At 39.4% G+C, this 14,973-nt stretch overlaps 10 protein-coding genes across 10 annotated transcripts; 7 read left to right on the top strand and 3 right to left on the bottom strand.

Moving 5' to 3' along the window:
* Positions 1-806: 806 nt before the first annotated feature.
* Positions 807-1,598, top strand: GCK72_021633 (uncharacterized protein; the record flags this gene model as incomplete). Its single annotated transcript, XM_003098038.1, has 1 exon — positions 807-1,598. The coding sequence occupies one exon, from the start codon at positions 807-809 to the stop codon at positions 1,596-1,598; it is 792 nt and encodes a 263-aa protein (XP_003098086.1).
* A 934-nt stretch (positions 1,599-2,532) lies between these two features.
* On the top strand, positions 2,533-3,102 carry GCK72_021632 (uncharacterized protein; the record flags this gene model as incomplete). The annotated part of the gene is made up of 1 exon (XM_003098083.2): positions 2,533-3,102. The coding sequence occupies one exon, from the start codon at positions 2,533-2,535 to the stop codon at positions 3,100-3,102; it is 570 nt and encodes a 189-aa protein (XP_003098131.2).
* Positions 3,103-3,109: 7 nt separating this feature from the next.
* Positions 3,110-3,325, top strand: GCK72_021631 (uncharacterized protein; the record flags this gene model as incomplete). The annotated part of the gene is made up of 1 exon (XM_053734390.1): positions 3,110-3,325. One exon carries the CDS (start codon positions 3,110-3,112, stop codon positions 3,323-3,325), a length of 216 nt encoding a protein of 71 aa, XP_053583303.1.
* Positions 3,326-4,350: 1,025 nt separating this feature from the next.
* GCK72_021630 (uncharacterized protein) lies at positions 4,351-5,241 on the top strand (the record flags this gene model as incomplete). Its single annotated transcript, XM_003098070.2, has 1 exon — positions 4,351-5,241. The coding sequence occupies one exon, from the start codon at positions 4,351-4,353 to the stop codon at positions 5,239-5,241; it is 891 nt and encodes a 296-aa protein (XP_003098118.2).
* A 737-nt stretch (positions 5,242-5,978) lies between these two features.
* On the top strand, positions 5,979-6,752 carry GCK72_021629 (uncharacterized protein; the record flags this gene model as incomplete). The annotated part of the gene is made up of 1 exon (XM_003098031.2): positions 5,979-6,752. The coding sequence occupies one exon, from the start codon at positions 5,979-5,981 to the stop codon at positions 6,750-6,752; it is 774 nt and encodes a 257-aa protein (XP_003098079.2).
* A 1,133-nt stretch (positions 6,753-7,885) lies between these two features.
* Positions 7,886-8,338, top strand: GCK72_021628 (uncharacterized protein; the record flags this gene model as incomplete). Its single annotated transcript, XM_003098080.2, has 1 exon — positions 7,886-8,338. One exon carries the CDS (start codon positions 7,886-7,888, stop codon positions 8,336-8,338), a length of 453 nt encoding a protein of 150 aa, XP_003098128.2.
* Positions 8,339-9,292: 954 nt separating this feature from the next.
* Positions 9,293-10,015, top strand: GCK72_021627 (uncharacterized protein; the record flags this gene model as incomplete). Its single annotated transcript, XM_003098023.2, has 1 exon — positions 9,293-10,015. The coding sequence occupies one exon, from the start codon at positions 9,293-9,295 to the stop codon at positions 10,013-10,015; it is 723 nt and encodes a 240-aa protein (XP_003098071.2).
* Positions 10,016-10,585: 570 nt separating this feature from the next.
* On the bottom strand, positions 10,586-11,064 carry GCK72_021626 (uncharacterized protein; the record flags this gene model as incomplete). Its single annotated transcript, XM_003098059.2, has 3 exons — positions 10,586-10,720; positions 10,773-10,930; positions 10,983-11,064. 3 exons carry the CDS (start codon positions 11,062-11,064, stop codon positions 10,586-10,588), a joined length of 375 nt encoding a protein of 124 aa, XP_003098107.2.
* A 430-nt stretch (positions 11,065-11,494) lies between these two features.
* On the bottom strand, positions 11,495-12,125 carry GCK72_021625 (uncharacterized protein; the record flags this gene model as incomplete). The annotated part of the gene is made up of 3 exons (XM_053734389.1): positions 11,495-11,915; positions 11,962-12,058; positions 12,104-12,125. The coding sequence occupies 3 exons, from the start codon at positions 12,123-12,125 to the stop codon at positions 11,495-11,497; spliced, it is 540 nt and encodes a 179-aa protein (XP_053583302.1).
* Positions 12,126-12,479: 354 nt separating this feature from the next.
* GCK72_021624 (uncharacterized protein) lies at positions 12,480-14,957 on the bottom strand (the record flags this gene model as incomplete). Its single annotated transcript, XM_053734388.1, has 6 exons — positions 12,480-12,614; positions 12,667-12,824; positions 12,874-13,012; positions 13,525-13,930; positions 13,976-14,072; positions 14,936-14,957. The coding sequence occupies 6 exons, from the start codon at positions 14,955-14,957 to the stop codon at positions 12,480-12,482; spliced, it is 957 nt and encodes a 318-aa protein (XP_053583301.1).
* Between the last annotated feature and the right edge of the window lie 16 nt (positions 14,958-14,973).

Raw genomic sequence — 14,973 nt, 5'->3', positions numbered from 1 at the left:
GTTCCTTCTTTTGTACTAATTATTTGTTCTCGGAATAAATGCTTGTAATACACATCCATCGTTCTCATGACATTAGCAATCTGGGGGATCTGTTAGCACCTCACAAATAAGGTGCCTGTCAGTTGTCAGTCTTCAAAAGTGTTTTTCCCGGGTGAGCAGGTTTCTTTGGGATCATCGCTTCTGATCTACTAATTACATACAGGTCATCACCAGCGATTAGCACGGATTTCAGACATATCTAGACCAGAATCTGTGAGAATTAGACTTGTCAAAAAACGGGATTGGCCGTCTCGGAAAAATGGGTACTCTTCGGATTTTCTTTCAAAATTTCAGAGCAAAACTGCTTAAATTACCGTACATATTCCCTTTTTGATTGAGTTTCGAACTTTTAGTCGAAAACCGGACTTTGTTCATAAAAAACATCAAGAAAGATTTCCATGTGTCAGCAATTGTTCTGAGATTCTGAGATTTAGGATAACAGTTATGTTTCAGCTCCACCCACAGCAAAGTCGTCAGTCAAAGAATCATAGATGTGCTATCTGATCCCATCACACCTATCTTATCTAAAATCTTCCAAATCCATTGATTCCCAGCAATTACCTGGGCGGAGCAAATAATACATCAATCATAGCACCTTTAAAACCTTCTAGATTCCTAGGAGTCAACAGTGAATATGCTCCACCCCCCAAAAACCGGTATAAAAGGAGCTAGGGTCTTCGGTAGTCAGCCACTTTTCACCTTCATTTTCTCGTGCTGCCTTTCACTTTGTTCCCCTATCATTTTTTCAATCAGTTGACATTTCAGACATGTCTACTGAATCGTTTGACCAACTCTCCGATGTCAGCGACATCAGCAGCCATCACTCGGATTCGGATCAGGATCAAATGATGGTACTCGTCCGGCGACAAAAGCAGCTGGAACGTGAAAGAGATGCGTTTGTTCTTATTACGATGATTCTTCTCGCCATCTACTTAGTCACAGTTCCTATTCTAATAAGATACAATCCCAATCAAACAACTGAAATTGCACCAATCATCACCAACACCACCAACACAACCGACACCTTCAATCCCACGGAATACATGAAAACTCTGGGCAAACGACGAATGATGAGAACGAGCGAGATCTTGGAAGACCATGAAAAAGTGGCCAAAGCGCAACGAGTGGTAGAATCAAAGGGATGGAGGAGAATTGGAGATGTGCCGGAGTACTACTGGGACAAGTTTATGCCGGACATCACACGATTCGAAGGTGTCGAGACGTACCTCTACAAGACGAAGCAGAATGGCACCCGAGTGGAAGAGGCTCTCTATTTCCACCCAATCAAATTTTGGAAGGTCAGTGAGGATGGGTTCATCAACACTTTATTCGAGATGTTCAATTTGCGGAGCGCAATTGAATCTGGATGGCCATCACTGAATCATGGCATCTTTGGTATGGTCAACGTGGGTAGTTGCGATCCGAAGACTGAGTGCCTCCAGGGTAAATACAAAATTGAGAAGGGCGATCTAGTTTTCGAGCTCACTTTTACGATGGAAGGAGGACAAAAGATGATTGTGAAAACTGTGTACTACGTTCCAGCGGAAACATTTATTTGAATGTAAACTTTTTTTGCTGTTCTCTGTTCTGTTGATTTTTTCTTTTTTTATACTAATTCAACTGTTTTTGAAATAAATGTTTGTAATACACATCCATCGTTCTCATGACATTAGCAATCTGGAGGATCTGTTAGCACCTCACAAAGAAGGTGTCTGTCAGTTGTCAGTCTTCTAAAGTGTTTTTCCCGGGAGGCAGGTTTCTGACGACGTTGGAATCTAGTACAAATGTACCTAGGCCAGTTTATGAAGGTTTCTTCCCGGAGATCAATAGAATCTTGGCAACAAATATCTACACACAAACATACATGCCATTTGCAGCGATTAGCCTTCGTTGTATCTAACCCAGAATATGTCACAATATTTTTGGAATTCAATAGATTATGATGGATCAAAAAAGCGATGTGACGTGAACCACACAACTTGAAATATCAATTATTAACAAAGATTACAATTGCGGTAATGAGAAAAAAACGATGCACTGCTTAAATTCGAGTGCTGACGACCTCTTTCAGATAGTTGTCATCATTTGGGTACCCATCTCGACAGATTTCCGTGAATCACCTGCAGTACCGTGTTTGGCACTAAAGTGGGACGATTCAAGGGAGTAATTACTTTGTCGATATGTAACTTCCTAGAGAGTTCTCGTACAAAAAAGTTGTCCACTTCAAAAATGAAGATCTACCTTTGTTCTGTATGGTTTGCAGATAATGGCATCCTTCCTATTCCCCCTCTTTCTCCTATTATCTCAATGTAGACACCGTCTAGATTCCCATGAACTGCTAGGGCAAAACGAATACCTTAGATTCCCCAGGAGCCCAAAAAGAATCTCCACCCCAAAAAACCGGTATAAAAAGAGCAAGGTAGTCAGTCATCTTTTTCCTTCATTTTCTTGTTCTGTCGTTTACCTCGTTTCCCCAATTTCGAAATTTCAGACATGTCCACTGAATCGTTGGACCAACTCTCCGATCTCAGCGACATCTTCAGCCACCTGTCGGATTCGGATCAGGATCGATTGAAAAAAGTCGTCCGGCGACAAAAGCAGCTGGAACGTGAAAGAGATGCGTTTATACTTATTACAATGATCCTCCTCGGCATGTACTTAGTCACAGTTCCTTTTCTGATGAGAAACGTTTTCAACCAAACTACTGAGAGCGCACCAACCACCAACAACATCATCAACACAAATGGCGTCTTCAATCCCACGGAATACATGAGATCTTTTGGCGAAAGACAAATGATGAGAACGAGTGAAATCTTGGGAGACCAGGAAAAAATGACCAGAGCTCAACGAGTAGTAGAATCAAAAAAATGGTCGCGTCTCGCAGATGTGCCGGAGTACTACTGGGACAAATTTATGCCGGATATCACACGATTTGAGGGTGTGAATGTGTACCTCCACAAGGCGAAGCAGAATGGCACTCAAGTAGAAGAGGCTCTCTACTTCCATCCGATAAAATTTTGGAAGACCAGTGGGGATGGGTTTTTCACCAGTTTTTTTCAATGAGAACAATATGTGGAGCATGATTGACACTACATGGCCATCACTGAATCATAGCATCTTTGATATGGCCAACGTGGGTAGTTGCGATCCGAAGACTGAGTGCCTCAAGGTTGTCTGCAAAATCGAGAAGAGTGATCTAGTTTTCGAGCACACTTTCACCATGGAAGGAGGACGAAAGATGATTGTAAAAACTGTCTACTACGTTCCAGCCGACACATTTATTTAAATCTAAACTTTTTGCTGCGCTCTGTTCTGTTGATTTTTCCTTCTTTTGCACTAATTCTTTGTTCTCGAAATAAATTTGAAATACACATCCATCGTTCTCATGAGATTAGCAATCTGGGGGATCTGTTAGCACCTCACAAATATGGTGTCTGTCAGTTGTCAGTCTTCTAAAGTGTTTTTCCCAGAGGGCAGGCTTCTAACCGCGTTGGGATCACCATACAAATGTACATAGGCCAGTTTCTGAAGTGTTCTTCTCGGGGACCAATAGAATCTCTGTCTACGGCATTGGGATCAACTTATCCCATCTACTACAAACATACAGGTCATTAACAGCGCATAGCACAGGCACTTCACTCAAATCGGGCCGTGTCAGCCCGGTAGGATTCAAAGCATTCCGAAAATTTCAAAAATTTCAGAATAAATGTGCTTAAATTACAGGCCGTTTTCAAATCACTGTCATCATTTGGGTACCCATCGCAACAAATTTCCATAAATCACCTACTTTTTCCCCATACTTATTACAGTGAACTACGAAACATTATCAACAGATTTTCACGTGTTGCTTTTTTTCTGAAATTCTGAGATTTAGGATAACAGTTGTGTTTCAGTTCCACCCATCGCAAAGCCGTTATTCAGACAACCATTAATGTACTATCTAATCCCTGCAGGTCTATCTTATTTGTAAATCTTCCCAAGCAAACGGTTCCCACCAGCGACAAGGGCGGAGCAAACAATACCCGAATAATACGTCAATCTTAGCAACCATAGAATTTTCTAGATCCCCAGGAGCCAATAGAAGAAGCTCCACCCCCTCCCAAAAACCGGTATAAAAGAAGCAAGGAGGCCAAATATACATCCTCTTTTCTGTCTGGACCTTTCTTTTTGTTTTTCTTCTATTCTTTTAAAAAAGATCTATGCCTTAAAAAACGTGGTTAAAAAAGCTAGGTTCCTCGGTAGTTAGCCACTTTCTTTTTCATTTTCTTGTTTTGTCTTTTATCTCATTTCCCAATTTTGACATTTTCAGACATGTCCACGGAATCGTTGGACCAACTCTCTGACCTCAGCGACATCTCCGACTACAGCTACCACTCGGATTCGGATCAGGGTGAAATGGTGGAAGTCGTCCGGCGGCAAAAGAGGAACCAGAAAAACGGAATAGATGCAGAAGATGTATTTTTCATTATTTCTATGCTCATCATCGTCATGCTCTTAGTTACCGGTATTTTCATATGTTTTAGAGCTGCTTTTCTGAGAAAACCTATTAAAAAAACGGAAAACGCCCCAATCATCGCCAACATGACCGAAAATGACATCTTCAATCCAATGGAATACATGAAATCTTTTGGCGAAAAACGAATGATGAGAACAATCGAGATCCTAGAAGACCAGGAAAAAGTGGCCAGAGCGCAACGAGTGGTCGAATCAAAAAGATGGTCGGAACTCGCAGATGTCCCGGAGTACTATTGGGACAAATTTATGCCAGACATCACAAGATTCGAAGGTGTGGATGCGTATCTCCACATGACGAAGCTGAATGGCACCCTAGTGGAAGAGGCACTATATTTCCACCCGATCAAATTTGTGAAGATCAATGAGGAAGGGTCTATCAACACTTCATGGGCATTACTGAATGATGGCATATTCAATATGGAAAACGTCGGAAGTTGCGATCCAAAGACTGAGTGCTACAAGGGTACCTACAAAATTGAGAAGGGCGATCTAGTTATTGAGAACACTTTTACAATGGAAGGAGGACAAAAGATGATTGTGAAAACTGTCTACTACGTTCCAGCCGAAACATTTATTTCCTTCGAGTGGACTCATCGAGTAGAGTCATCTAACTTTTTTGCTGTGCTCTGCTGTGTTCTGTTGATTTTCTTTTCTTTCCTTCTCTTCCTTCTTTTTTTTGCTAATTAATTGTTCTTGGAATAAATCTTCGTAATACACATCCATCGTTCTCATGAAATTAACAATCTGGGGGATCTGCTGCTGTTAGCACCTTACAAATAAGGTGTCTGTCAGTTGTCAGTCTTTTAAAGTGTTTTTCCCATGGGGCAGGTTTCAATGGCTTTGCTATCGCCGACAAATGTACATAGACCAGTTTCTAAAGTGTTCTTTCCCGGGGACCATTATTATCTTGGTCTACGGCTTCGGGATTAACTTACCCCATGTGCTACAAACATACAGGGCATTGAATCCAATATATTGTGATGGATCAAGAAATCGATGTTACGTGAAATACAGATTTTCATAAATCGCTTATTTCTCAGTCATACGTACAACAGGGAACTACCAAACATTCTCAACAGATTTCCACGTGCCTGCAATTTTTCGATTTTTCTGAGATTATGAGAATTATGATAACAGTCATGTTTTAGCTCCACCCAATGCAAGTTCGTAACAATTGATGTGCGCTATCTAATCCCTGTACGTCTATCTTATTTAAAATATTTGTTCCCACCAGCGACTAGGGCGGAGCAAACAATACATCAATCTCAGCACCTAAAGAACCTTCTAGATCCCCAGGAGCCAAAAACAGAAGCTCCACCCCCCAAAAACTGGTATAAAAGGAGCTAGGGTATTCGGTAGTCAGTCATTTTTTTCTTTTTTTCGTTCTCTCTTTTACCTCATTTCCCAATTTTGGCATTTCAGGTATGTCCACTGAATCGTTGGACCACCTCTCCGATCTCAGCGACATCTCTGACTACAGCTACTACTCGGATTCGGATGAGGGTCAAATAGTGAAAGTCGTCCGACGGCAAAAAAGGAACCAGAAAAGCGGAATAGATGCAGAAGATGTATTTTGCATTATTATGATGCTCATGATCGCCATAATCTTAGTTACAGGTGTATTTACAGTTTTTAGAGCTGTTTTTCTGAGAAAACCTATTCAAAACACTGAAAGCGCACGAACCATGGCCAACACAAAGGGCACCTTCAATCCAATGGACATGAGATCTCTTGGCGAGAGGAGAATGATGAGAACAAGCGAGATCCTAGAAGACCAGGAAAAAATGACCAGAGCGCAACGAGTGTTCGAATCAAAGGGATGGTCGAAACTCGCAGATGTGCCGGAGTACTACTGGGACAAGTTTATGCCAGACATCACAAGATTCGAAGGCATGGATGCGTATCTCCACAAGACGAAGATGAATGGCTCCCTAGTGGAAGAGGCTCTTTATTTCCACCCGATCAAATTTGTGAAGATCAGTGAGAATGGGAGAATCAGGACTTCATGGCCATCACTGAATGATGATAATTTCGATATGGCCAACGTCGGATGTGGCGGTCCAAAGATTGTGTTTCGCCAGAGTGGATACAGAATCGAGAAGGGTGATCTATTTTTCGAGCACACTTTTACCATGGAAGGAGGACAAAAGATGATTGTGAAAACTGTCTACTATGTTCCAGCGGAAACATTTATTTAAATCGAACCTTTTTTGCTGTGCTCTGTTCTGTTGATTTTTCCTTCTTATGTACTAATTATTTGTTCTCGGAATAAATCTTCGTAATACACATCCATCGTTCTCATGAAATTAGCAATCTGGGGGATCTGTTAGCACCTCACAAATAAGGTGTCTGTCTGTTGTCAGTCTTTTAAAGTGTTTTTCCCATGGGGCAGGTTTCAATGGCTTTGCTATCGCCGACAAATGTACATAGACCAGTTTCTAAAGTGTTCTTTCCCGGGGACCATTATTATCTTGGTCTACGGCTTCGTGATTAACTTACCCTATGTGCTACAAACATACAGGTCATTCAATCCAATATACTCTGATGGATCAAGAAATCGATGTTACGTGAAATACAAGAATTGTATTACCCATTGTTAACAAAGATACAATTGCGGTAATGAGGAAAAAACAATGTAAAGCTTAAATTCGAATGCCAGGGACCTCTTTCAGATCGCCATCATCATTTGGATTCCCATTGCAACAGATTTCCATGAATCACTTATTTCTCAGCCATACGTAAAACAGGGAACTACCATACATTCTCAACAGATTTCCATGTGTCAGCCATTTTCCCGAAATTCAGAGATTTAGGATAAGAGTTATGTTTCAGCTCCACCCATCGCCAAGTCGTTATTCAGACAACCATTGATGTCTAATCCCTGCAGGTCTGTCTTATTTGTAAATCTTCCAAAGCAAATGGTTCCCACCAGCGACTAGGGCGGAGCAAACAATACATCACTCATAGCACCTATAGAACCTTCTAGATCCCCCAGGAGCCAAAAACTAAAGCTCCACCCCAAAAAACCGGTATAAAAGGAGCTACGGTATTCGGTAGTCAGCCACATTTTTCTTTTTTTCGTTTCCTCTTTTACCTCATTTTCCGTTTTTCGCATTTCAGACATGTCCACTGAACGGCAAAAGAACCAGACAAGCGGACCAGATGCGGGATTTATTATTGCAGTACTCGTCTATATCATGTCCTTTGTTATACTTATGTTTCTAAGTATACAGTTTGGAAAAACTGAAGGCGCACCAATCATACCAACACCACCAACGCAAATGGCACTTTCAATCCCACGGTATACATGAAATCTCTGGGCGAAAGACGAATGATGAAAACGAGTGAGATCTTAGAAGACCAGGAAAAAGTGGCCAAAGCGCAACGAGCGGTGGAATCAAAAAGATGGTCAAAACTTGGAGATGTGCCAGAGTACTACTGGGACAAGTTTGTACCGGATATCACAAGATTCGAAGGCGTGGATGCGTATCTCCACAAGACGAAGCTGAATGGCACCCAAGTTGAAGAGGCACTATACTTCCACCCGATCAAATTTGTGAAGGCCAATATGTGGAACTCAATTGACACCACATGGCCATCACTGAATGATGGCATTTTTGATATGAGCACCGTCAGAAGTTGCGATCCAAACACTAAGTGCTCCATGAGTGGTTACAGAATCGAAAAGGGTGATCTATTTTTCGAGCACATTTTTACCATGGAAGGAGGACAAAAGATGATTGTAAAAACTGTCTACTATGTTCCAGCGGAAACATTTATTTAAATGTAAACTTTCTTTGCTCTGTTCTGTTGATTTCTTTCTTCTTTTGTTCTAATTAATTGTTCGTGGTAAATAAATGTTTGTAATACAAATCCATCGTTCTCATGACATTAGCAATCTGGAGGATCTGCTCTTATTAACACCTCACAAAGAAGGTGTATGTCAGTTGTCTTGTCGTCTAAAGTGTTCTTCCCGGAGGCAGGGTTTTACGGCGTTGGGATCTAGTACAAATGTACATAGGCCAGTTTCTAAAATGTTCTTTCCCGGGGACCATTATTATCTTGGTCTACGGCTTCGGAATTAACTTACCCCGTGTGCTACAAACATACAGGTCATTGAATCCAATATATTGTGATGGATCAAGAAATCGATGTTACGTGAAATACAAGAATTGTATTACCCATTGTTAACAAAGATACAATTGCGGTAATGAGGAAAAAACAATGTAAAGCTTAAATTCGAATGCCAGGGACCTCTTTCAGATCGCCATCATCATTTGGATTCCCATTTCAACAGATTTCCATGAATCACTTATTTCTCAGCCATACGTAAAACAGGGAACTACCATACATTCTCAACAGATTTCCATGTGTCAGCCATTTTCCCGAAATTCAGAGATTTAGGATAAGAGTTATGTTTTAGCTCCACCCATCGCAAAGCCGTTATTCAGACAGCCATTAATGTACTATCTAATTCCTGCAGGTCTGTCTTATTTGTAAAGCAAATGATTCCCACAAGCGACTAGGGCGGAGCAAAAAATATATCGATCTTAGCACCTATAGAACCTTCTAGATTCCCAGGAGCCAACAGAGGGAGCTCCACCCCCCCCCCCCCCCCCCCCCCCCTCCAAAAAAACCTGTATAAAAGGGGCAATCTTTAGAGATATACACCATCTCCTTCGTTTGTCTCAATTTTTTGTTTTCCTTCAATTGTTTTCTAATTTTTGAATTTTCAGAAATGTCTAACGAATCGTTCGACCACCTCTCGGATGCCTCGGACCTTGGAGACGTCTCGAATCAAGATCAAAAGGAAGATCCTGTTCCACTGGTTCCAACGAAACAACGGGAAGACGTAGCCCATCAGAAACTTGTACACTTCGTCATCGTGCTCGTTGCTCTCTGTTTTCTAGCAGCTTCCAATCCGAAGAAAGCGGCTCCAGTTGCCAACACGACCATCAATACCACCTTCGATGCTACCGCCTATCGTTTGGCTCTCGGAGAACGTCAAATGCTGCAAAGGACCAAACTGTTCGAGAACGAGGAAAAAATTGCGAGAGCACAACGAGTGATGCAATCAAGGACGTGGTCAAAACTCGCAGATGTTCCAGAATACTACTGGGACAAGTACATCCCGGACCCAACTCGCTTCGAAGGTGTCGAGATGTATCTTCACATGACGAAGCAGAATGGCACACAAGTTGCGGAGGCCCTCTATTTCTACCCGATCAAATTTCGGAAGGGCGGTAAGGAAGGGGATATCTTGGTTTCATGGCCATCTCTGAATGGCGACATCTTTGATGTGGCCAACGTGGGAAGCTGCGATCCGAAGACTGAGTGCCTCCAGGGTACCTACCAAATTGAGAAGGGCGATCTAGTTTTTGAGTACACTTTTACCATGGAAGGAGGACAGAAGTTGATTGTGAAACACGTCTTCTACATTCCAGTAGACAGCATCCTTTAAATTTTTTGTTGTTCTGTGCTGTGTTCTGTTGATTTTTCCTTTTTTTCCTTCTGTTGTATTAATCGATTGGTCTTGGAATAAAGGTTTGTAAGACACATCCATTGTTCTCATGTCATTAGCAATCTGGGGGATCTGTTAGCACCTCACAAATAAGATGTCTGTTGTCAGTCTTTTAAAGTGTTCTTCCCGGAGGCAGGGTTCTACGGCGTTGGAATCTTGTACAAATGTACATAAGCCAGTTTCTAAAGTGTTCTTCCCACGGACTGATAGAATCTTGATCTCTTTCTCTCATCTACGGCAAATATAGAAGACATTAGCAGGTACCTCTGTTATATCGAATTCTAAACATGGACTATTTAATAATATTTTGGGCTACTCTGGGACAAATGACTCAAATCACAAATGTTTTAAAGCGTCTAAAAGTGTCTAAACGTCATTTCAGATTGTTCATAATCTATCTTTAAAATTTCAGTTAATTATGCCGTGGTTCCCTTCCCAGGCATTAGGAAACCAACGGTTCCCAAAAATACAGTTTTGAAACTTATCACTTTATTACAATTCTCAAATAAACTACTCCCATTTCTCATTCCCAACAAAATATTTGATACACAGCTTCATGGATTCCGTTGACATAATCTGAATGTCCGCTTTCTTCAGAACTTCTTGAAAATCTTTGAATGATTCCAACTTTTGGAGATAGAAATTCTGGAAACAGGTTTCTGATTGGAAAAGCAATTAATTCAATAGAATTCGTTACCAAGTAACGATGAAGATCATATCGACATGCAAACAAAATCTTTTTCGAAGTCACTTTGAGGTGAGAATATTCATGGATAAGTTGACGCTCACAATAAATTTTAACATTTCTCAGTCTGAGATATTGAGCTATTTGAATCACATAGTTGAGGGTGGTGGCTGAAAAAGAAATCAAATTTTAAATAATATCAAAGGAATTCATTAAGCTCACCTTTACAACGCATTTGGACTCCATGTGCCATTTGAATACAAATATTGAGCAAATTCATATCAACATTAGGTGACAACGTCATGCGACTATCCGTATATGGTAAACATCTTGCAAATCGTGATGAATGGAATACTAGAAGCTGAAAATAGGAAAATTGGTCTAGAATTTGTATTGAAAAGAGCTGAAAACGGGTTTTTGGTTCTACAACTAAAAAAATCGTATTTTTCCAATAAAAACTGGTTTACAGGTCTCTCTATATGTCCGGATGTCCGGATATCCGAAAATCTCTAGTTTTCTTAATCTTTGATTGAAAAATATCTATTTTTCCATATTTTCAACATAAATCTGATCAAAAATGTCTATCGTTTGGTGTGTCAGTATGTCCTAATTAGTTTATGTCTGTCTGTGGGTCCACCCCGATGTCCTAAAATTACTATTTCTATATCAAAATTCGAGTTTTTAAAATATTTTTTGTCTATTGTCTATGTATGTGTGTCCCGATGTCCAACATGTCAAAAGATACCCACCTGCTTATTACATTCTATATTCTCATCACTATTCTTTTTCAACAACAATATTGATTGCTGAGCATCCTTTGCATCGAATATGCTATCATTGAAATTAAAGAACCAGATATTCTGTTCATAAATCGCGTAGGCATATATACCAAACTTGAGTTTCAGTTCCCCATTATTAATCCATCCGTCTTTCTCATCGAAAATGTCTAACAGAAAGAAGCTGTCCATCAATTTGCACTCTTTGCCTAATTCAAGTGCACATTCTTTTTCAATAAATTCATTTTCTTCCTCATCTCTGTTGACAACTTCCACACAACAACGAGTTCTGACTAACGCTTCTTTGGAACCTCCGAGTCGAATTTTTGCAGAGACAACACATGAATCTCCATGTCTTGTTAAATACACTCCAATCTCACTGAAAACCAGTCTGTTTGTGTGTCTGTTTGTCCTCGAGAATTTACGAATCATGAAAACCGGCAATTGATGGAATTTGAAAAGTAGTGTGATATAATCCTTGATAATTAGCTGGCTTCAGTTCAACATTGACTCTGATTGGGTCTAAAAATTGATCTTGGTGCTAAAGATATATAAAATTGAGCTTACATTTATAGTAATCGGAGGTCATTTTAAACAATAACAAAATAATAAATATTGATAATGCCTGTATTATTTGGAGCAGGAAGGTTGAACAAGGGCACGTTAAATTTCAGAATCGTTTTCAGGAGTTTCTATTTCAAAACCGAGAAAATTCAAAACCATAACACGAGGTCTGCTGAAAAGATACGCGCTCCACTAGACTTGGAAATTCCAGTTTAAATATTTGTCGATTTCTCTGTTTCGTTGTGGCATTTCGATACGCAACCACTTTTTGAGCCGATTTATGTGTCAGTTTTCCGCATTTTTGGTCAGTTTTTTGACTGAGATCAATTCTATAAGTACAGTTTCGAGACTTTTCACTTTATTACAATATTCAAATAAACTACTCCCATTTCTCATTTTCAACAAAAGATTTGATACACAGCTTCATGGATTCCGTTGACATCATCTGAATATCCGCTTTCTTCAGAACTGCTTGAAAATCTTTGAATGATTCATACTTCTGGAGATTGAGATACTGAAAACAAGTTTCTGATTGGAAACGCAATCAGTTCAGTAGAATTTCTTACCAAGTAACGATAAAGATCATGTCGAAATGCAAACAAAATCATTTTCGAAGTCACTTTGAGGTGAGAATATTCATGGATAAGTTGACGCTCACAATAAATTTGCACATTTCTTAGTTTGAGGTAATGAGCTATTTGAATCACATGGTCAAGGGTGGACACTGCAAAAATTCACATAGTAATTAATATAGAAGGGATCCATTGAGGTACCATCACAACGCATTTGCACTCCATGCGCCATTTGTATACAAACATTGAGCGTATTCATATCAACATCAGGTGAAAACTTTCTGATACTATTCATATTTGGTAGACATTTGGCAAATCGTGATGAATGGAATACTAGGAGCTGAAAATAGGAATATTCAAATAGAATTTGAACTGAGGTGATTCTTCAGGACTGAACTTACAGTGCCGCTCAAAAGGTTATCAACTTTGGCTGGTTTCAGTAGAAAATGACCAATTTGGAGAGTGTTACGGTATTATTAATTGTCCCACCAAGTGAATTGTGTATAAATCATACAGAACAAAGATAGATCTTCATTTTTTTAGTTGACAACATTTTTGTACGAGCACTCCCTAGCAAGTTACATATTGACAAAGTAATTTCTCCCTGAAATAGTCCCATTTTAGTGCAAAATATAATGATTTTTGAGCTGTCCCCTTAAAATGACCATAACTCTCTATGGAGTTTCCGTACAAAAAAGTTGTCAACTACAAAAATGAAGTTCAACGTTTGTTCTGTATGGTTTATAAACAATTCAGTTTGTGGGACAATCAGTGGTACCGTAACACCCTCTGGTCATTCTCAACTGAAAAAGGCCAAATTGTATATCTTACTGCGCGGTACTTAATACTCACCTGCTTATTACATTCCAGTTTCTCATCACTATCCCTTTTTGCCAAAAATATTGTCTGGTTAATATCCTTTGCATCGAATATGCTGTCATTGAAATTAAAGAACCAGATATTCTGTTCATAAATCGCGTAGGCATAAATACCAAATTTGATCATTAGTTTCCCATTATTAATCCATCCGTCTTCCTCATCGAAAATGTTTAACAGAGTGAAGCCGTCCATCAAAAAATACTCTTTGCCTAACTCAAATGCACACTCTTTTTCAAAAATTTCACTCTTTTCTTCATCTCTGTTGACAACTTCCACACAACAACGAGTTCTGATGATTGCTTGTTTGGAACCTCCGAGTTGAATGGTTGCAGAGGCAACACATGAATCTCCATGTCTACTCATATAGACTTTGAACTGACTGAAACCAGTCTGGTTTTGTGCCTGTTTGTCATCGAACACTTACCAATCATAAAAACCTGCAACTGATGAAATTTGATAAGCAGTGGAATATAATCCTTGATACTCAGGTGGCTTCAGATCAACTTTCACTCCGCGTGGGTCTAAAAATGATTAGTGCTGATTGATAAGAGTTTGAGCTTACATTTATAGTAATTGTTCATTTTGAAAAGTAGCGAAATAAAAAAAATAATTAATAATGCCAAGTATTATTGGAAGCAGCAAGGTTCAACAAGGGCACGTAAAAAATAGAAATTAAACGCGCTACACTAAATTAAGTTTTTTTAATTCGCTGTTTCGTTGTGAAATTTTGATACGCAGCTTAAGCGACCAGCCGATTTATCTCAGTTTCCCGCATTTTTGATCAGTTTTTCGACTGAGATCAATAAAATTTTTTTCAGCGCAGCGCAGTTTATTTTAGTACTCCTTGCCCTAGTTTCCGAGGCTCGATTGATTTGAGTGTAGCAATCAGTTGTTTGGTAAATTCTTATGTTTGGTACCTTTTAGTCGTGAAATATCTCAGCTATGCATAAGTTTTTGAGTCTAACTGCGTCTAAAGTAAGTTTACGTTCAAAAAATAACGTACTGTCTACAAGGATGAAATTGAGATCATTATAGTTCTAAAAAAGATATCGATAAGTTTATTGAATTAACTGTTATTTTGTAGATCAAACCTAGCTCTCCATTTTTGTAGTTGACAGCTTTTTGATAGCTCCGCCCACTTTTGAGATATGCGTTTTTAAAATACAGTAGGGAAGATAAGAATTTCTGAGATCGGCTCTATTCCTTTGAGATTCCGTTTAGCAGTATTAAAATGAGCGGTATGGTTTTGAATCGGGTAATTAGCGTTTTTCATCATTTTTACCAAAACTCGGCAATTTTTGGTGTAAAACTCATTTCTTGAAGAAAAATATTGAAAAAATGGAACTTAAATTTTTAAAGAAAACATTTATGTATAAATATATACAAATAGCAACCCGTAAATACATATGATCTTCAGAAAAT

The sequence above is a fragment of the Caenorhabditis remanei genome, chromosome V, assembly GCF_010183535.1.
Source record: "Caenorhabditis remanei strain PX506 chromosome V, whole genome shotgun sequence".
NCBI lineage: Eukaryota > Metazoa > Nematoda > Chromadorea > Rhabditida > Rhabditidae > Caenorhabditis > Caenorhabditis remanei.
The sequence above is the reverse complement of the archived record's forward strand: the minus strand, read 5'-3'. Positions and strand labels throughout refer to the sequence as shown.